Source organism: Falco biarmicus, chromosome 1 (assembly GCF_023638135.1).
Source record: "Falco biarmicus isolate bFalBia1 chromosome 1, bFalBia1.pri, whole genome shotgun sequence".
Taxonomy (NCBI): domain Eukaryota; kingdom Metazoa; phylum Chordata; class Aves; order Falconiformes; family Falconidae; genus Falco; species Falco biarmicus.
The window spans coordinates 88,137,822-88,160,573 of record NC_079288.1 but is presented as its reverse complement, the minus strand read 5'-3'; the positions used below and the strand labels follow the sequence as shown (position 1 = coordinate 88,160,573).

The 22,752-nt window shown below is 45.8% G+C and overlaps 1 protein-coding gene across 3 annotated transcripts in view; it reads right to left on the bottom strand.

The window, feature by feature from the left end:
• The window catches only part of EXOC6B (exocyst complex component 6B), a 312,215-nt gene that overhangs the window by 78,808 nt on the left and 210,655 nt on the right, over nucleotides 1-22,752 (bottom strand). For all 3 annotated transcript variants that reach the window (XM_056344728.1, XM_056344734.1, XM_056344741.1), the window contains exon 19: nucleotides 9,301-9,442. In XM_056344728.1, the coding sequence (XP_056200703.1) occupies nucleotides 9,301-9,442 (142 nt within the window). The remainder of the gene's footprint in view (nucleotides 1-9,300; nucleotides 9,443-22,752) is intronic.

The following is a 22,752-nucleotide window of genomic DNA, read 5'->3' as shown; positions in this document are numbered from 1 at the left end:
GCCACCCAGGGCAGGTCACAGGGGGACTCTAACCTCTCTTCCAAAACATTTCACTGATGAAAGAATCAAGGAACAGGAACCGTTAAGCCCTTTACAATGAACAAAGAATAAAGAGTTCAAACGCACACCAGAAAAAGAGACATCCACTGTAAATTAATTATACAGAACGGGGGAATCTCTTTTTGTATACCCTACACGGCTAGGCACACAGGGAGAGAGCCTTACACATATTGTGCAGTTCAAATGAACACAGCTGGCGACTTCATTCCTCAAAAACATCATTTTGAGGGCAAGGCTTTCTCTGAATTACACGACACCGCCAGAATCCATGACGGCAGACCTGCAGGACTGAGGTTACAGCAGCTCCTGCTGAGGGGAACCTGCACAATCTGCTTGCAGTTGCATCAGCCATGACCAAGACTTTGTATCTGGGGAACAGCCATCTCGGCACTCCTCAATGGAGGATGTAGGTCTCAAAGTCATCTTCCTTAGACAAACCCTTGGAAGACTATCTTAGAAAAGCCAAGCATCAGGACCTCTTGAGCCTTTACCCAGAGGCACATAATGACACCTTGAGGAGGCACAAGCAGAAGAACAAATCTCTGCGTGGACTCTGGAGAAGCTGGGAAGGGAATAAAGGTAAGACATGATGAGTAGGAATTAAGGCAAGAGGAACAGAGAGAAGATCCCAATTTCCATATTGAGCTTATACTTCACCCACACCATTCCCACACAGCCCTGCTTTGAAGCTGTTCCCCATTATAGGCGAAATTATCAAAGCTCATTCCCATCTGGGGAATTCCAGAGAGCTGCGGGGAGAGGGAGGAGTTATCCAAAATACATTGAAGTGGGTCAGATTAAATAAAAATTTCTACTCCTCTCCGTCATTCATTCCTCTGATGGAACAAAGATGAGCCTGGAGTCCTGTTACCACATAGAAACGAGTGGTCCCAGGGGCTGTGATGGTTTGCTGACAGGGCTGAGGAGCATTTGCATCCAGAGAGGCACTTATCACGGAAGCACCACTAGATCTTTTCAAGTAAAAGAAAAGGAAGCTCTTCAGAAGATGTTATACGAGATGCGTGCCAAGAAATTTGGTCCCTGCCAATCCGTAGGACAGGTTTACAGAATCAAGTTACAGATCTACACAGGTTCCCAAACCCATAATCCAAGACGTACAGGGGAAGTCTCTTAGTAGATGTCAAGTTCTCAGCTCCATTAAAATACTAATACTAGGAAAAGTGGAATGTGGGCATCTCACCATTAGCTCATTCAAGCCATAAAGGCTGACAAGCACCAGTCGCTTGTGTCCACAATGGGCGGGGAAGGGAAGGGGGGTGGCAGAGCTGAGGAACTGTGTGCTCTTAAAATGGATCAAACAAAATGAGGAGTGGAAAGAGGCGTCTTCTCTTCCTAGAGTTGCAAAGGACTGTAAGGATAAGTAAATAAAAATCAGTGGGTATCCTGGTAACAAAGGAGAACACGGGAAGGTGTTGGAGATGGAGGATATCAAAAATGGTGCAGCAGAAGTTGGAGAAAAGAGGGCAGGAAAGGCTGTGATGCCACTGTGGGGTTAGCAAAGTTTAGAAAGAAGACAGAAGAGAAGGAAAACAGAAAGAGAAATACTAAAGCTAAAATGCTAAAGGAGACAAGGTGATAGATTATAGGACAGATGAAAGCAGAATATAAGGCAAAAAATCAGGTGATGGTTAGAGAGAGCAGAAGCAAGCAAGAGCTCTCAGCTCAGGAGCAAAGTAAAAAGGCTGGAGAGTTCATTTCCCTCTGAGGTCATGCAGACTCCCAGGATTTGCTCAAGTCAGACTTGCAAAGACCACTTAGTAGTGTGCCGTAGCAGAGTTTAAATACTTCCCATCCAAAACCAAAAAGGGCACGGTTTTGGTAGCTAATTGATGGGGAGTCATGCGCATCTCCTCCATGCATATTTATATGCACTAATTCACCAGGCATCGCTCTCTTTGCCACTGCGAGTACTTTGCAACCTCTAAGAAAGGTCAGCGGAGGGAAATGAAGGCAGCACTAAATAAATTAATGATATGCCCAGGGGAATAAATTCAGGGTGAAATAAGGGAGGATAAATCTAAGTGTAGGAAGGTGGCACAGCCGTGGACCAGAGGCTCCCCCTTCCATGCCCTCTGTCACTCGGCGCTCCAATAATTCACCCTTCCCATTTCAGAAAGCACGTACGGCTGCACTTGGAAAGCAGCTCTGCTGTCAATACAAATCACCCCACTCCATTTTAACAGCAGTAAAATGCAAAGTTTTGTTTCCCAGTGAGAGCTGACTTTTGACAGGTGAAGAGGTGAGAAGGAAGCGATGTGCTCCTCTCATCCTCCAAGGGAATGGCACAGGTCACAGGAACCACAAGCAACAGGCACGTGTGGGCGAAGGACCAGACAAACAAAGGGTCTGCAAGCTCCCAGAGATGAGCTGAACTATATGCTTGTGAGGACATCACGATCTGCTTGCTCCTCACTGAAAAGGTGTTCTTTCAAGCCATCCATGCAGGCAGCTCGTGCAAACTGCTCAGCCTTCTATTTAGGACAGTCAAGGACCTTAATGGCACTTTCATCAACAGGTAACAGCTTTCTAAGCTGCCAAAATCCATGATCCAGTTCAGTTATGTGCCTGTACACTAACTACACCCGCACGCCCTCGAAGCTCAGCGCCCTCTGCCCAGAACCGCTGTTTTTCTTGCTGCTCAGCCCTGCTCCAGGTTGCAGTGTTCCAGGATGCAGCATCAGTGCATGACCCCGAGCCAGCACTATGGAGGAAAGGCAAGGGAAGGAGCTGTGTTTGCTCCTGACGCACCCAATAAAGCGTTACTGAGTGCTACGATGAGCTGAAATTTAGGCAAGAAAAGTCACCAGGAGGGAAAAGAGGGATGCTTAAAGAGTAGGAGTATCTGAGCATGCTGCAGGGAAGGAAAGCAGCCTTGCCATGGAGCACAGCATCCCCAGAGCGAGTGCAGCAGACATCTACGAGGCTTTGTCTCGGACCTCCCAGCAGCAGGAGACAGAGGAACAGCAATCCCAGCCCATGGTGAAGGAGCAGCGATATGGCAAGTGCCCCAGGGCATGGCAGGCACCCGAGCCAGCCCAGGGGGTAAGATAACCAGTTTTCTGAGCAAGACCTGGCTCCAAAACAAAGGCTGGCACCCCTTGGTTCGGAGGACACTACCTTCAGGCACTGCAAGGCAGGTGGCAAACCAACCCTGCTCTTCCATCAGCTTCATCGGCCACCCACACACCATCATTGACCGCTGTCACCCCAGCCTGCGAACTCCTACAGCTCTTAATATTGCAACATAAGGAGTTCCTACCAACTGTCCAAACCACAGCCATGGTCCTTTGACACCATCACAACCCAGGACACATGTGATGTAGCTCTGCCTGGCATCACGGGCTCATACAGGACCTCTCCCCAGCTGCCGCCATGGGTGAGGAGCTCACACGCACGCAGTTGCCACCAGCTCAGCCAGCACAGAACCACCACTGGCTGCACTGACGCAGCCCTACAAGCACTATGTCTCCGGAGGATCTGCAGCTTTAATTTCTTTTAAACAAATACCATTTTTTAACCATACATCCAAGTGGCACAGAGAGGCACCTGACTGAGCCGGTGAGCCACTAATATAATAAAAAGCTATCATGTATTGCACGACTTGAAGAATCACAGAATGGTTTAGGTCAAAAAAGACCCTTAAGATCAGCCAGTCCAACCATTAACCCAGCACTGCCAAGGCCACCACTGAACCATGTCCCCAGGCACCACAGCCACATGGTTTTTGAACACCCCCAGGGATGATGACACCCCCATCCCCGGGCAGCCTGTGCCAGCGCCTGCCAGCCCTCTCGGTGCAGAATGTTCCCTCACACCCAATCTCACCCTCCCCTGGCGCAACGTGAGGCCGTTTGCTCTCGTCCTGTCGCTGGTTCCTGGGGAGCAGAGACCGACCCCCCTGGCTACAGCCTCCTGCCAGGCCGTTGCAGAGCCACCGGGTCCCCCCCAGCCCCCTTCTCTCCCGGCTGACCCCCCCGCCCCCCCAGGCTGGTGCCCCAGCCCCTGCCCCAGCCCCTGCCCGGCTCTGGACACGCTCCAGCCCCTCAGTGTCTGTCTGGCCGTGAGGGGCCCAACGCTGAGCCCAGGGTTCGAGGTGCATGAAGAAATCAGCATCAGGGGCATGGAGATTTCTCTCCGGAGGTGATCTGCTAAACCCCTTCCTTCTGTCATTGCAACATCTCCTTTTCTCCCCCAAAATTCAAGTATTGCTGGTGCACTGTGACAGGATGGATACCAGCAAGCACACAGTGCAATATCCTAAATTCAGGAAGTTTGTCCTCAAACCCGCTCCGCTCACCTCTAGTGCCATGCACGCCAGTCCCCGCTGGGTTGCAGGTTGGAAGAACATCAGGCAGCCATCTGCACGGCACCAAGCCCACAGCCTGCGCTTGAGGGAGAGGACTGCTCTGGTGTGGTGGGCAAACCCCGGCATCTTACACAAATAATGGGATTTCCGTGTGGGAAAGTCCTCAAAGCCAGACAACGCAGCCAAGAAGGAGGTGGCAAACGACTGCACCGGGCCCTGTATCGGCACATTTTGGCACGCTCATGTGTCAGGCTGGAGGAATCCTCAAACTGCCAGAGACATCTGTGTTTCTTATTGACTGCCCCCAGGAGTGGGCTGACTGAAAATTGGGAGTTTAATGAAATTTTAAATATAATTTTTATGGTGCTCTTAATTTCTCATAAAGCAGCAGTTAAAAGACTTTAGAGATTATGGAACTGCTTATTTTATGATCTAAGTATTGTAAAAACAATCTGCCTCAACCACTGCTGGAACCAGTTACATAGATGGGAAACACTTCTGTAGGAGAGAGAGCAGCCCCCTTTTGTTTTCCTCTTTTGGTTGTAATCTCCAAATCTGGGTGTTACATTTGATTCCCACTAACTCTGAGGTACAAGAGAGAAAAAAGAATTATATACATACCAGCACCAGGAGGTCCAAAAAAAAGCAGAGCAGGGGACTGGGCTACAAGGCACACAGATATTACAAAAAGCACACTGCACACAGTTAAATCTTGGGTTACAGATGTACTCTGGATGACAGCAAGCCCATTTTAAAAAGCAAATGCCTACTCTGAAAAAAGCATCACCTCTTTCATTTACAGGTTCACAGGAATATTTGTGTTAGGTGGGGTTTTCTTTCCTCTCCAGTTGTTTTTTTTTTTCCTCTTTTCAAGTTGGCTTGTTGGGCTGGAGCCAGAACTCACTTCTAAATGGAGATATAATTAGACATGTCCTACTGTATCTTTCAATTCATTTAACCTCTATGCCTTATTTCACTTCAGTTTTAAAAAGGAGGTGAGGGAATCTCTCTTGACCACATAATAAAAGAGCTATGCAAAGCCAAGAAACAAGAAAGAGTTACAAGTAATACCTGGCCAACAACAGCATTTTAAAAATTACTTTTGCCCTTCGCTGGACATCAGCTGTGCCATCCCTGCACACGCATCACTGTAAAGCTGCACCAAAAGATTTTCCAATCTCTAACACACACCTTAGGAAACAGGTTTTTGCTGAGCCGGGGGGGAGGATATCCACAGCATCACAGAATCCCAGACTGGTCAGAGTTGGAAGGGAGCTCTGGAGATCACCTAGTCCAACCTCCTGCTAAAGCAGGTTGCACAGTCACATCCAGGTGGGTTTGAATGTCTCCAGGGAAGGAGACCCCACAGCCTCTCTGGGCAGCCTGTGCCAGGGCTCTGCCACCCTCAGGGTAAAGAAGTTCTCCCTCACATTCAGATGGAACTGCCTGTGTCGCAGTTTGTGCCCCGTTGCCCCTTGTCCTGTCACTGGGCACCACTGGGAAGAGCCTGGCCCCGTCCTGACACTGGCCCTTAAGGCATTTGCAGACATGGATAAGATCCCCTCTCAGTCCTGTCTTCTCCAGGCTAAATGGGCTGGGTCTCAGCCTTTCCTCGTAAGGGAGATGCTCCAGTCCCCTCATCACCTTTGTAGCCTCCGCTGGAACCTCCACAGCAGTTCCCTGTCTCTGGAACTGGGGAGCCCAGCCCTGGACACAGCACTCCACCTCAACTAGTGCCTTACGTCTCCTCAAGGGCTTTGCCAAGCCGGAAGCTCCAGCACCACTGTCTCACCGGGGGGGATAACGTCCCAGGGAAAGAGCTCACACCTTCCCCAGGTTTTTTTAAATTTAAAAATCCAGCACATGATTTTTGCAACTTTGCAGCCCTGCTCTTCCTTGCCTCTTTCACATCAAAAATGCTGCTGATGTATATGGGACTATTCATAAGACAAAACATGCGAGATTTGGCTCATAACATCTATTTAACTTACTATTTCTCCCCAGTCCTCCAAAAGCTTTCTTTTTGAAGGTCATAAAACCAATAAACTGTACATTCAGTGCTTTGAATGTGCAAAACAAGCATGTTTCTGGGGAGGGGGATGTATAGTGTATGGCCTTGTGCTTCCCCCGAGCACCACCCGGGCTTGCAACTGCCTGGTGCCAAACCTCAGCCTGATGCAATGGTTCACACAGCCTTTGTATGCTGACAGGACAACAAATTATTTATAAATCAGGAAATATTTAACAAACACAGAAGTCTACAGAATTCATTTACCAGTGTCTTGTTTTAAGCCTAAGCCACCACGGTTTTCACCTCTATAGTTGTTATCCATTGCGTGTATAAACCCATTTTCTTGTAACACATATCTACTCTAATATGGAGCAAATTATCTGTACCACCTTCAAACCATGGTTAATACATGATTAAGTCCTTCATTAATTTGCCTCATCACTCTCTTAACCAGCTGATACCTTTGGCATTCACCAACAAACTTTAAAAAAAGCCTAATAAACTCTGGGATTGAGAATCTGAAGCCCCATTCCCACATCACAGAACTCTGGATGTGCTCCAAACAGCTATAAAATCCTATTTTAATATGATAAGTACACAATCAAGCTGCTAAACTAGGTAAGGCTTGGCCGTCTGGGGAGGGGAAGAGGGCTGGAGGCACAGACATGAAGTCAAATATGCAACTGATATAATAAGGATGCGGAGATTTGCACCTGCGCTTTCCAAATCTAAAAAACAAAACAAACAAAATAAACCCCAAAAAACCAAACAAAACCCTTGCAAACTGAAATATGTTTTCTGAATATACCAGTTCACTCTTGGGATCGGCTTTTCCTAAAATTAAAATCCTGATGCATTGCTTCTCAAAAATAGAATTAAAATTATTCCCAGTGTCAGCAAAGTCAGCAGACAAACCGCAGGGATGAAGGAACACATTTTTGCTGCCGAAAAGGAAGAAAAGGACTTTGTCTGGGTTTACTGTTCTTGGGGCTGACAGTGATGGATAGGAAGGTTACAGCACCAGCATCTGTCTCCATTCCCCTGCCCGCACTGGCATCTCGGGCTGGGGCTCGGGGGAGTGGGTCACCTCTCCCGCTGCTCAGGTTGGCATCACCTGCTCTTCAGCTTCTGAGTGCTCCTGGTTTTGTCTCACCAAACAATCAGAATTTAAGGAATCATGCTTTTAAACTTGATATTAAACTTCATCCATTTTACTTAGCATCAGGGGCTTTTAGGGAAGAGCTGGTGCTTAGTGACCCACATTGCTGATGGGGCAGAAAACTGCAGGGTTACAAGTCTGTTTGCAGCCAAAAGAAAAAAGGAGGAAACTATTATTTATGACAAATGCTTCCTATTATTCTCAGCAACATCACCTGTCCCTCTGCAGACACCGATTGGGAACACAGCTGCTACCGGTGCAGCCCTGAAGTGCTGATGGGACACAAATTAGCAAGAATTTAGGGCTGAAGGCATTTCTGAAAGAAAAATAAGGCATTGCTTACATGATGACATATGCTATAGCTGCAAATTTAGGACAGGATTCATTAAACAGGGATCCTTCTCCCAGGCTTTCAACCAAGTGCTGGAAATTAGCAAAAGGACATTAAAAAATTAAAATACGCTCCCTACGAACACCAGAAATCTTACTGGGTGATGTTTCTCGGAAACGAATTTAATCTCACTATTGATGGGTACAGCTGAACTGAAACACAATCAGCAAAACGTTTTATAAAGCGCAGAAGAATATTTTTTTAAGTGCCAGATGATAATGAAATCAACACAACTGATTTCATTGAGTTATCAGAGACAGGACAAGCAAGCTCACTGCTATTTTGGCTCCAATAACATTCACATGGAGGCCAGGGAATATTTTGCTGTTGACATTATTGGAAGCCACATCGGGACAAAAAGCATTTCAGAAGACTCTGCAGTAAACAAGTTTATCAGTATCTAAACAAGATACATCCCAATCTCCACCTCAACCAAGAAAGCAAAAAAAGGTGGATATTTGGAAAATAACTTCCCCAAAATACTTTACCAAAGATTTCCTGAACTCTTTATCAACAATATCAAGCTTTGTGTTTTCCATAGCCACGGTCCCTAATCCGTCACAATATTAACCGCAATAATAAATCCATCCCACTCATAAGGGAGAGAGGTTCCTGTGCAGAAGTGTGTTCACCCTGATACAGCTTAATTATAAAAATGGGGGGGGGGGGGGGGGGGGTGGCGCGGAGAAAGTGTTGTGTTATATTTTTTTAACCCTTTAATTAAAGTAGGATAACAAGCAACTTGAGGGAAACCTTAGGATTTCAGAGCTATATCAGGTGAACCAAAATGAGCAGGTTTGAGAGCAAAGCCATGGTCCCGGCATCGCGATGCCCCACATACGTCTCTGAACAGATGTAGCCACTTTGTCACAAAACATCTCTTTTACTTAATAGTGATTTTGCAAGAAGGGCTCGCTTTGAGAAAAAGATCTCTGCAGCAGACAGGGAAGATGAGCAGCTGTGGTCAGGAGAGGACCAGAACTTCTTAAGAACATAAGCCGGTGACCATTTCCAGAAACAGCCATATGTAAACTGATTTCTCTTAGCCTCCTCTTTTATGCACTCTGATCTCTCCTATTTTTAAAATATTTCATCTCAAAAAGCTGGGATGGTCTAGAAAGCATCAAGGCAGCATTAAAGAGAAAAAGGAAGAATAAAACTTTGATTTCTTAGAATTTGCTGGGCTTCTTCTGTCCTAAAGATATTGCCAAGTACCCTCACGGACAGCAGCAGCAAGGTCTGCAGGTGCTCACCGCTCCCAAGTATTTGGCATCATTCAAAGCCCTGGCTTGGGTCCTGACACACAAAGAGGCAAAACGAGACATGGAAAATGAGATGATTTTGCATCTTACGTTCACACTCCTCCACGTCCAGGTTGAACTGCTGCAAGGCGCCCAGCGTCAGCTGCCGCACTTCGGCTTCCAGCAGCAGCTGCATCAGCGAGGTGGAGAGGTGTTTGCATGCCGACATGCAAGCCGTCTGTGCCACCTTCCCCTGCAAGAGAGAAGGGAGACTTATTAAAGCCATCAAGCACAAAATGCAAGAGGACCTCTTTAGACCAGCCTCTTTAATGTGCCCCACCTGCTATGGGACCTTCACATAGCGCTCAGTCTCACAACCACCATCAGAAAAGGGAATCGCCTTTCAGGATTCCCCATTGCTACTAGCAGGATTAGACCTTGTCAGGTGCAGAGTGCCTGGCAGCAGCTCAAATCCAGGAGAGCCCTGAGGTGTTTAGAGATCTAAGCATCTCTCATTATCACATCCTAACACGGGCAAGACAAAACACCATATTTTATTCCACATCTTACATATATTGCCTGAAGTAACCTCGTTGATAGGTCAAAGCAGTGCTGATGACAATTCAAAACTCCAGCCTACAACTAAACCAGCATCCATATATATTCTGAGACAGGAATTTCAAAATCCTTTTCCAACAGCAGAGGCTAATAGTTTAAGGTTCAGTCTTGGCTACCAGGGAGCAGAGAGCTGAGGCCATAACATCGATGCTCTCCAGCCCAATTACAGTGCTGTGCAGCACCTTCCAGGTGTCAACAGGGACTGAGGAGAAAGAAACATCAAGGCGAGAAGGTGACTGAAGAAGTCAGTTGTGTTTACATGGATCAGGTTGTTCCCCAGGGCTGGGTGGTGGGGAATAACCTCAAGCACCCAGATGCATCTTGCACCTGCTTGTAGCGTGGGGAATCTGGTTATCAATGCTTGCCTTCTCCCGAGCCATCCCTAATTTCTGGTGATTAAACAGGGGGGCTACCGAGAAGCAGCTATGGCCAAGGCTGCCATGTGGAGAGAAACTACTAACATCCCTTAAAATATTCATATTTATAACAAAAGTATAAGAAGTTGAGTTTCAGCTATTAAGGAATTTGAGAACATTGTTAGGAAATATTTATTCTGAACACATTTTCTCTAAGCCACCACAGTTATGTTTCACTTGTGAGGAACAACTGAGATCTCAAGCTATAAATCACATGAACAACTCGTGGCAAGAGGAGTTACCCTAGATAGACCTTCCATTTTCTGATTGAGAAACAACTGCAAGGCAAGAGAAGAGTAATCACAACAATTTAATTAGCATACTTAAATTTTTGAACTGTGGAATTTGAAACAGCTGATTTTCAAATTATGGGCAAAGCCCCTGCACTGACAAAACTGACCAGTCAGGTAGGAAGCTCGGGATGCCTCTGAGGAATTATGGATGTTCAGAGAAGAGCGGTACTAAGGAAAAGGATGATAGTGGGGGTACATATGGGCTGTGGAAAAGGAGGAAGGGAGATGGGTGCTCGGAAAGCTCCATCTCCTGGAAAAGGCCGTAAGCAGGTCACTGAGCTCAAGCACCCATGCCCTGACCTGGCTGTAGCATCAGCTACCAGGACAGTTGCCGGCAGGAGAGGGAAGCTGATGAGCACGGCCATGAAGAATTGAGATCCTCCATAAAGACCTACAGATTCTTGATGCTCTTGAGATGCCACGAGGGGACAGAGAAGACCTTTCCAACTGCAACAAGATGTCCCCAACCAGGTGCTGGCTGGCCCACCCTGCGGAGGAGTGATGCTCTGCCATGTAGGAGCCCAGTCCTCCCAAGGGTCAGGCTCAGGAGCAAGCAGGGAGCACACTCTGCATTTAGCACAGTGCTTCACAAAATCCAATTTGACTGACCAGAAGCATAAAAGCAAACCCAAAGCACCCATAAGGCCATTAAACAAACTCAGACCGTCTCATGCACACAACACTTAGAAAGCTGAAGCTTCTCCTATTCTTACTGAATTTATTTTGCATCACAGCAGCAAGTCTCAGAGCTTACAGGTACCAAGCTCTCAGTGAACTAAAACCAAGCGTCACTTTGGGGTGCTGAACACATGGGAGCATTTCTTTTTCAGCTTATCCGAATTTCTCCCTCATTTCCAAATGCTCAAAAGATTTTTCCCATTCCTCAAGTATTGCTGCCTGCCATACAAGATTTGGGGCAGGTAAGATTTGCCTGTGCCTACAACATGTATTAAACCCATAAAAATGGGGAAATCCTGTGACACGAGAGGACAGACTCGCACACAAACCCGCTGGCTGATGCTGCACAGAGCAATCCTGATGTCTGCATGTGCAACCCCATGGTAATATTTCTGCATAATGGTGCTACCCTGAAAACAGCTTCAGTAGGAGATTATGTTTTCAAATGCACACAAAAGACTTTAACATGCTTTCTTGAAAACAAGGAGTGGCTTACAAGATCTCACAGATTTTTACAAGCACTTTACAAATTGTATTTAAACTAGGATTAAAGCGAGGGGTTTACACGATGTTTCACGACAAGTATCACAAGTTTCATTCCGGTGGCACGGAACGATGAGCAAATGTTTGGCACATGAGCTGCAAAGTGTTTTTACCAGCTTTGCAAAGTTGTTTTGGATCTTCAGGCTGCATTCATCTTCAGCAGGAGGAAAAGAAAATACTTTAAAAAAAAAAAGAAATAGAGCAAACCCATGCATTATGGGGCAGGGTACTCCATCTCCGCTGTTCCCTGCCATTCCCAGGCTCCAGGAGTGTTCATTACTCACCTCCAAACACCTTTACTAAAATTAACATGAAGCATGGCAACCATAAAGTTTAGCGGAGCCTTGGTTTTTTTGTTGTGTTGGTGGTTTTTTTTTGCTTTTCATCATTTACTTGTGCCTTTCTGACACATTCGGTTATTTAAAACATTGCTCTTGCCAATTCCTCATCCCTGACCACAGTGGGAAGCACACTGCTACCCATCTGTGATTTTTCTTCATTACTTCACACAGACACTTGAGTTTTTGCTATGACCGAGTAGTTTTGATCTGTTATTGAGCAGAAGACCCAGATGGAAGCAGAGGATGAGAAAGCAAAGCTCAGAGGCTATGTCCTGAGACTGCGACCCATGCTGGGCATGGGGGACAGGGCTCCCTACCCTTTTTGGAATCACATGACAAAATCCCAACAAGTAGCTAATACCTGCACATCAGCATGAGTTTGCTTAGAGGCTTGCAACCCTCGGAGAAGCCTTGGAGATGCTCACCCCCAAGTGAAGTCAAAAGGAAAAACCTCCAGGAAGGTTTTCTGCCCTGTTGACACAAATTTAAGAGGAGCAACCTTCTTGCATGCCAAGCAAGGGTCAGACCAGCATGCGTGGAGGTACCTAAAGGGTTACCTACGCCTGCAACAGCCACAACAAACATGCCTGCCACGGTGCGGTGCGCGCATTCCTCCGGCCAGCCAGGCTCAACAGAATAAAGAGTGAATGACAAGCGACACCAGGAGGGCGTGAAAAAAAGCAAATAATTGAGATGAAATGTCAAGTTAATAAGCCTAACGCAAGGAAGACGGGATGGAAAAAGTAATTTAATCATCAGAGCTTGACAGCACAACTCTGCTGAGTCTTCGCCACGAAAGCGGCGTGTAAGTGGTATTCTAGGACTTCTTTGGGAGTATTTTCTGCCACAGCTCATTGCAGAGATGGTAAAAGGGATCAAACTGACAAGCCCAGGAGCAGCTTCAGGCTTAGCTTTCCCTCCTCCTTCCTTTTTCACACAGGATCTGGCCTGGCCCAAAATTCTTTTTAGGTGCAAATGTGCACTGCGTCTTTGAAAACTCTGAAGCTGAAGCTCCTTGGGGCCAGCTGAGAACCTGACCTTTTATTTCCATTATTCTTAAGGTTTAAACACCAAAAAAACATTCTGCTTTAAAAAAGATGCAGTCTTTCATCTTAGATTTAAGAACATACAGATGCCTGACAGTTGAAATCCAATATTACTGGATGAAAGACAAGAGTATATACAGGTGGGGGTTTTTTCCGCCTTTTAAACATTAATCCACTTTTCCTTATATTTACTATTAAAGGGCTTGGAGATACCATAGGAGTTTAAATTATTGTGCTAAATGTCTGGTTAGAGAAAGGAAGGTATCACCAGGGATGACCAACACCTCAATCCCTGGGCACCAATATTTAAAACCCTTCTGGAATTTATCTTTTTCAATGTTATAAATAAGCCTGAACTGAGTCTTATAAATAAGACTCAACTTAATCCTTTTCTGCCTCACCCCTACACGCAGCGCAACAGATGCCCACTTACTCCTTGTAAGATCAGCAATGGCTTACGAACATCAATTTTAGACTATTTCCCTAGAAATAAAGTGCAGTATCTGCTTGATAAGCAGCTGCTGTTGACAGGAGAAAAACCAGCGCCAGGACACTGATATATCACTACTAATAAGCTGCTACTGCAAGTGAAGAAGGTTGTTTGTATTCCACTTGGGAAGGGAAGGTTTGGGCTGCACGCTGGCAGGCCTCAAGTACATCCTCATACCACAATGTGCTCATCTTGGTTCTCTGGCACTTATTTACGATTGAGGTTCACTTTGTAGTGTTATTTTTCCCTGCCTTGGTTCATTTTTCAGCTTTCCTGCAGTGCTGGGAGGAAGAATCCCGCCTCGCCGCAGCACAGTGACGGACAGAGCTGAGCCCGTGATGGACGTGTTTTCCACCAGCCTCACCTCCCTCCCGAAATCATTAACTGCACCACCCATGGCAGCGGTGTCGGGACATGTGCCTTGGCATGGAGATCGAGCAAGATGTCTCAGAGATGTCAGCCTCAGACATTGCTGCTCCTAGAAAACGCCATGCTCAGCTGGAACGGCTCAGACCTCATGCTAATTACACTGATGATTTTTACAAGCGTGTGGCAGAACCGGTGGCACTCCCAAAGGCTCTCCCTGTGCCAGCGTCCTGCAAAATCGCAGAGTTACATCCTGATCCCGCTCCCTGGCATGGCTCCAAACCAGCTTGGTCCCTGCCTGTATTTCAGAAACACTTTACCTGCCTGAACGTTGTGGTTCCTCCACCTCAGGAACGATTTATCTAAAAGATGATCTCTGGAGAGGAAGGCAACGGAATAGGAATGCAACCATGACCTGAGCTGTCCACAGAGAACGGGGAAAACAAACACTTTAAAGTCACCAGTAGCTCGTTTACCAACTTGACAGAAAATTGAAGAGCTTAACCTCTCATGAAGCAATTCCAGGAACACCTCTATAGTATCACTTATTTATTTAAGACCTTTGCAAACCTCATTAAAAATGAACTGTATTTGCATCAGAAAAGCACGAGTCATGGGTGGGAGCTGACAGAGCTCAACAGCCAAGCTGTCAGCCCAAGTGCCTGCCTGCCCCCTGCAAGCTCCACACTGGTTCAGTGAAATAAAGCAATTCTGAGTGTTATTATCAGAGCAAAGGCCATGGGATTTTGTTTTGAGGCTCAAATCAGTTTGCAACCTTATTTCTGGCAACAAATCCCTCTGTCCATGGCCTCTGATACAACCTCTTTGCAGTTGGGGTTTCCATGACACCTCTCAAGGCAAAACTGTCCTCCCTGTCCCACCAAAGCTTCCTCGGGGCACACAGGTAGATCATCTAGAGACGTTCCTTGTGGCCATGCAACCAGTGAAAGGACAGAGCCAAAACTCTAAAGGTCTCCCAAAGACACAACCCAAGGGGCACCTACCAGAACATATTGCCATGGGCTACCCCCCATGGAACTGACCAAATTAATCACACTTTTCACCATGAAATCATCTCTTTTCATCTGTATTTCATCCTTGGGCAGCAGATGGAAGCCTCCAAGTTCCCAGGAGGACAGGCAGCTACCATGGGGAAGGTCAGCACGGAGGCTATGGAGCCAGCACCGCTCACGGTAGCATTTTTGTTTGAAAATAGCAAGTATGTTAACAATTAGGGAAAGGAAACGCTGAAAGGCTGCCTTGTTAATTAAGGAACTTGCTATCAAAGGACTCATTAAAAGCTACTGAAATGGAATGGTTGTTAAAATAAATACCCATTAATCTTAACGCGCAATCAGGAATATGCGGCCATTACCCACCTCGCGGCAGGGGGAGAGGGGGCTCCTCGGCACACACCTACCGCTGCGAGAGCCACAGGGGTGGCACAAGCTGGTGACGGCCACCAGCCAGAGGGTCCCAGAAGAGACCCGAGCAGGTGCCTCTTGCTTTTTTCCTTGCCCCAAATTAGGAGCCATGTGGTCACTGACATGCAAACAAAAGTCCTACTGTAGCACCGAGAACGCTTCCACCAACTTGCCAAAGAATTAATACAGCATTTTCCATAAAAAACAAAACCTGACAGGCTTCAAATGGTCTCAGGGTTTCCAATTATTTTGGGGTCTTTGATACCAACAGAATTTCTGTTTAATCTGTAAGAAGCATTGGGATTGATGTGATTAAGTATATTTAGACATGCAAATCCATGGACTTCATACAACTGAAAAGCGGGCCAAAAAATTGGAATTCCTCAATATTAATTGTCCACTTTTCTATAAACATCACAAGTTGTCCAATAATTTCAATGCTGAGTTTGCTGACTTTTCCAATCCATAATGCAATACCAGTGGAATATTTTGCAGAAGATGGAAATGTGATGCTGTAACAATAAGCAATTGTTTGGTGGCATAAAACTGGGAATAATCCCAGCAGACACTTTCTGTGCAGGCATGGATAGACTTCAGACCCTGCAGACCCCCAAGGCGTGATCTCCTCCTGCCCCAGACACCTCTGGACTGCCCTTGCTTGCCTGCAGCACTGGAGCCCCAAATCTCACTAAACTAGGGGCAAAATCAGCTATGCTAAATCCTGAGAGAGTCTCCCGGCTTGCTCATGCCATCCTGATTTGCCAGGTTCTTAACACCACCCTGATGCATTTTTTAATTGCATTTAAAAAAAAAACAACAACCTGTTCTGCAGTCACTGAGGATGGCAAAAAAACCTCCAAACCATTACCCAGATACAATGACACTCCCCAAACAGTCAAAACAAAAACAGCAAAGTACTCATGTACATTTAAGAGGCTTACTTAAAAAACAAATACATCTGTCATTAATTGCCCAGAAATCCACTCTCATTTTTTACAGAAGTGGTTTTGTGGGGGTTTTTGGTTGAGGTGGGGGTTTTTTTATTATTTTGGGGGGGGGGGGGTGTGGTTTTGGTTTGTTTGGAGGTTTTTCGTCTGTCTTAGTTTGGTTTAGGTTTGTTTTTTAAAAAAATAAAAATAAAAAAAAGCTGTGGATCTGCACTCAGTATCTTGCAAGTAAAAGTGAGTGTATCCATGACTAAGGTCCAGGAGTAACAGGTGAGAACTCTGAACAAAACAGATGGTCAAGAAGACCTCTCCGCATCGACCAAGCCTACAGACTAGTGCATCAACACTACCCCAAGCAGGGTGATCTCCAAGATGCCCCCCACTCTGAAGACAGGAGTCATATCAGCCTCTACAGGTGCATCTCTGATGGGCAGAGAGGCAATGGCACCGGGACCATGGTCCAAACCCAAACCTTGCACCTACGGACCCACAAGATCAGATCACACAGACCCAGTGGAGGGACAAGGGGCAGGAAAGTCCCGTAAATTGATGTCCCTTTTTCAGTGGCCTCAGAGCACTGAGGAGTTTGATGGAAAGGTAGAAAAAACATCTGCCCTGGTGTTTAAAAGAGAAAAGATGCTGATCTGGAGACCTGCAGAATACCACAGCTAAAGCAAGCCCAGATAAAGGCATGAAATGAGAAGCAACCATATGGAGTTAAAACACAACACCACAAGTGTCAAATCACTAAGAACAATACAGATAAGCAAAAAGAAAAGTTATTTTTTCTAGAAAGTTTTATGTTTAATACAGAAGGAGAATCAATGCAGTGTCTTTGTCCAGGAGATAATTAGACTCATTAAGTGCTACACAGTCAGACAACACCATGCGTCCCAGGAAATCAAATCCATCCCTAAGAGTATTAGCTTCAGAGTAGATATAGAGCGACTCTTTATTAACAAATTCTGTTTACCTGCCTTTGCAGCACCCTTATTAAGAAGAAGAAGAAATCACTTTTTCCTCCCAAAATTGTTTGTGTTATAGAAAGGGGATGACAGCAGATTTCTGGTTTCCAGCAGGGAATGGGCTGAAAGTCACTCTGCATCAGACGTGACCCGCGTGGGACATGAGAGGTGACTGACGTGTGAACATTAACACCCGCTTATTGATTTCAGTCACTTTCAAGCTCCATATTTGATGTCTGGTTCCACAAAATCATCCCAGGAGCTAAACACTGAAGCCAGCATGTTGACTTAGGGATCTGGAGAAAGGCAACTGGCACCAAACCACAAGCTGATGTTCACATGTTTTTGAAATTTGCCAAGGAAAAGAAGAAGAAGAAACCTTCCAGCCAACAAGAGAGGTGGGCAATAACCAACACTTGTGGGCCAGGGCTCCTGAGCACAGAGCAATACCTGCTGGGGAAAGGGACGATCCCCAGCCTTGGACCCCTGGGATGCTTCCCAGCCTCAGACCCCCATCAGATCTTTGTATTACTTGGCAATTACAAAGTTAAAGGTTTCCTGATGCCCAAACTTATGAAAGGAGAGGTAATGACATATGTTTCTTTGAGGAAGGCATTTCAAACTCAACGCACTGTGGGACCTACTGGAACAGTCAACGACATCGCCTCCAGATAAACAGCCTCCCTTCCAACATCTACAAAATCCACCCTGCTACTCGCAGTGAACAGGACAGACATCTGTGTTCTCATCTAACTGGAATAAGAAGGGCCTTTTTCTCAACAGGATTGTCCACGCCAAAAGTGACTCGATGAATGACAGTTCCTGGTTTAGGAGGACCCATGTTCTGTGCAGGATGAGCTGCAGGTGTTGCTCCACTCCCCTCTACACCCGATTACTTGGGCTGAGAGCAGGGCAGGTTGTAGTCATCTACAGAAGAAGCTTTGGTGCCATTAGCAAATCACCAGATTTAAACACATTATCCCCATCAAGGTAATGTTGTAGCCTTTCCTGAGTGAAACTGGGATTTTGGTCTTCTGATGTCTTTGACCATCCCTATCACATGACAGCTTGGTTCAAGAGACAGCCTTCCACCAGTGAAATATCTCAAGTTCACCATAGCAAACCTCTGAAAAGGAACACCTTACAGCAGTGCCAAATAACACAATTCCAAGTGAAATTTGTCTCATGCAAAGACCCACTCACCTGGAAAGCTGAGAGCATCTGAAAAGTGAAAGAGCAGTTGCTCCAACCAACCAGGAAAGCCACAATCCTCTGGCTGGACCGGGATTGCTTTCAAACTCATGTGAAAGCTGAGCGCAAGCCCATGTTTAAGTGGCTGTCTTCCAGAGGTATTTAAAAAAAAATCGATGGGGTGTCATTTTCAGAAGTAAACATTTACCACTTCTATTCTATTTTGAGCATTAAAGGGAAAACAGGCTGTCACAGATACGGCAGCAAGACAAACACATGGCAAAGCTGAACTTCCAACAGAAGCTTAGAGGCAACCAGACAAATAAAAAAGAAAAGGAGAGAAAAAAAGCAAATACAGCAATTATCCTCACCACACAAAAAATAAACCAGCCAGTCACACCAACCACTGCAGCTCGATATAAATCCCCTCACATTCCAATAAAAGAGGAAAAATCCTAACAGTTTGGCGGTGTCGAAGATGCCCAAGGTCAACAGCTGGAGGCTATTTTGGCTGAAGCCGGTGGGAGACTCAAGGCTCTCATACAGAGCAGCACAGTAGAAATCACATCAGGGGTGACTGTCACAACCAGCTCCCACAGACAGATCTGAAAGGGCTTGGCTTTTTTTAATAATGTTGTTTTATTCAGTTTGGGTTTTATTGGTCTTTAACCAAATGACATTTAATTTGTGGAATAACCAACTCTATGGCAAGGTTTTTCCTACGTAAGCATCCAGGGGTCTTGGACTATGAACTGCATCTGCCTGCTTACCAGCAGGAACAAATATACCCAACAGCAAAAGTACAACTGATGGATTTTCTAACCACGTATAATCATGGGATCCAGGATCTAAAAGGATCCAGGACCAAAGCACGCATAGGAACACAAGATTCTTCCCTCACTTTGACTGCACTGTCAGAGTCAACAAGCAATATCTATTCCCCCCCCCCCCCTTTTTTTTTTTTTTAATGGGGAAATAAATAGAAGGAAGGGCAGGGGGTAGAGAAGGGAAGTACCTCGGGATACAGCTGTTACAACTAAAGCCCGGAACAGTTCATTTGAAGCCTTACGGAGGCACACAAACACAACCAGGCAGAGGTCTTTTGTAGAAGCTCAGTAGTCTGTGGCAAAGCTGGGATGCTGCTGTTTTTTTCTCTTTCCTTTGCATATGCACACATGCAAAAAACCCCAGGGAAATAAGAGGATTCCATGATCTGCATCTTCTTCCTTGCACACCATCCAAAATGCATGGCAGGATATTTTTAATTAACCACTTTTTAGAAGTCTATAGCATGGAAACAGTTGTGTGCAGAGCCTGGCTCACCCAAAATGAGCAATGCCTGCGCTGGAGCATCCAGCTGCTGTCTAGTCTCTGAGATGCTTCAGAGATTTGTGCAAGGACCTTCACAGTGGACACAGGTTGGAAGGCACTCCTTCCAGTCCAGTTAGGTATACGACAGCATTATGCTTTGAGAAATGCTAGGAATTATATTCTTTATCCTTGTTAGCTTTGATTTAACTATAGACACTCTCATTAACCATGTAACCATCTGCTCCATCAGGCTGGAGGTTTAGCTCGTGGCATCAAACTCCCATTCTAAGTCTCCTGCCTTCTGCTTTCTTTACATGACCCTCTTTTTTTAAACAATAACAGATTAAAAAAAGTCACATTTACCTGCTCTGTAAATACTCCATGCTTGTTATGAGCTGCACCGCAAATGCCTGCGCCACCTTCCTGTGCTGGGTAACAGCATCATGAGCCTGGAAGGTGCAGGGGTCATCAGGGAAGCAGCTACCAAAACCCACGCAAAACCCTAATTATGTGGACAAAGCACATCACAACAGCTCAAACCACTTCTCCTTCCCCCAGAAGGTATCTCCACAGCATGGCTCAACATCCCAGGCCAAGCAGCAGGAGGGAACCCAAAACCAAACTGCACCATTGACTGAACCATACAAACCTGGGGCTTTTGACTCACCACGTTGGCAATTTGGCAGCCACCCCCCAGCACTTAATATTAATTTTTCAACATTTAAACGTGCTTCAGAGCAAACACCAGCAGCAGACCAAGAATGAGCAGTGCTGTAGATTCACTGAGACCTCAGGGAGAGGGTGGCAACCCACAGGCCTGCTGCGTGGGCTTGGACAAGGCACAGGCTCAGGTGCTCCTCCATCTTTTCCTCCCCCTGTGCCCACCACTGGGGTCTCCACAAAGATCATTCACCTCTGAAAAAGACCCCACGACAAGAGGTGTTGAGCAAAAAACTTGGTGCTCCAACAGCGGAGACATCTCAGCCTGCAGAGGAATTAAACCCATAAATAACCTGCATTTAATGAGTCTCCCTATGTACACATGAAGCGTGAAGTAGCCTTAATTCTTCTTGGTCCTATTTGTGCCCCTTAACGCGGAGCAAGGCTCTCTCCTGGTCCCCGTGTCCATGGGCTGAGACTTTCTGAGTTACTTGACGCAAACCAGAGCCATGGCCCGACCACGACTGGAGCGCACGGCTCCACAACTGGAATGAACGAGAAAATAAATAAATAAATTACATATTTCATCCTCCTCTTTTGTGGCTTGTATTTTCTTTTGTATTCACTTTGGGAATAACATTCTTTCCATTGGGAAGAGTCTGATTTTCCATTAAATACAAAGCAGCTGCCATTTTGGAAACAAAAAGTTGATTAAATACAGATTTATTTTTTTTATTTTCTCCCCTAGTGTACGAAGAGCTAGAACCACGCTTCCTTCTGCTGATTTATCAGGGCAAAGCATCTGCCAATTACGGCAGTAGGAAGACGTAAAGAGAGTGAACTGAATCGCTTCATCTTGGCGATATAATTTTATAATTTGAAGTAATTAATAAAAGGGGAAAGATCCTGAGGCTCACAGCACAGCACATTGCGCTTATCCTCACAGCAGAGCCCTCCAGCACACTGCCACCAAAGGTTTATCACCCTTTGCACACACAGGGATGCTCCAGATTCCCTGTTTACGCAGATTTCTGCTTGCCGAGATGCCGAAGGAAGGGTCAGCATGTTGCCGTGACGTACAGGCCGCCTGTTGGAAACGCAACTAATACATGACTTAAGGCCCAGATGTTGAACAGACTGGAAAAAATTATGAGCTCAAAATAACAAAAAAAAGTACCACCCACCCACTCCATTTCCACTCCATGAGCCATCAACACCCAGTTAGGGAGAATTTTTTTTTCCCCAAGCAGAGCTGATTGAGTGACCAACACAAGCAGCATATGAAACTTCACCTTGTTTTAAATTTTTCCAAAAACTAAATCATACGTTAAATTTCCATTTTCAATATTTAGATGTTATCTTAAAACAGAAGAAAAAGATGGATGGTCAAAGCTGCAGAAATTACTGTTGCCTTGTTTTTTTTTAATTAACCCATCAGGCTCTCCTTATTTGTTGCCTTTCATGAAACACAATGAAGAAGGACCATGGCGACCATAAGAAATCCATAAGGGCTTGTACTTTTAAATGCTTTTCCTGCTCTTTCTTGCTATTACATCTAACCTAGGTTGCAAGATCCAGAGAGAACTTATCTCCATGTAAAGGCACCCCCAAGATGGTCACAAAATGACATGTCCTTAATTGCAGCCACTTTGACCACACCAACAGCACTCAACTGCGCTCACATGGCTATTGGCTCTGAATGATGGGCATGAGCTCCCAACGCTCCTCCACGCAACCTCAACTCAAGTGCCCTCTGCACAGGGACCTCAAAGGATGTTGCACTTGAAGGCTGGGCTCCTCTAGGACAAGCAGGTCTCCTCCCATGGGTAGGTTAAGGAAGGTAGCTGGGGGCTTTGGCAGCAGTGGTGTTCATTGATACTCCTTAGCATGTTCACAATTTAAGAAGAGCTTTACAAGACTACAGGTTGCCAGGGGATGAAATAAGAGGAAAGCATGAAGCTGCAAAGTCTTTCACTAAAATTCATTAAAGGGGAAAAGAAACCCCATACTTGAACTTCTGATCGGTTTTTGAAAGGTATAGGCTGGGGCTCTGGTGCAGGAAGCAGCAAGCGTGTTTGGACTCCTTACGCTGAGGATGGATTTTCAGCTGCCAAATTCCCCACACCACACATTTGATTCTTTGTGTATGTAGGTGCATGCAAAAGTAAGCATAAAATAGCTTTATAAATCTAAGTTTGTAAAATGAAAATCAAAGCCAAACATGCCAAGGTGAGTACACAAAGGGAAGCAGTACCTAGGGAAGTATGCACACCC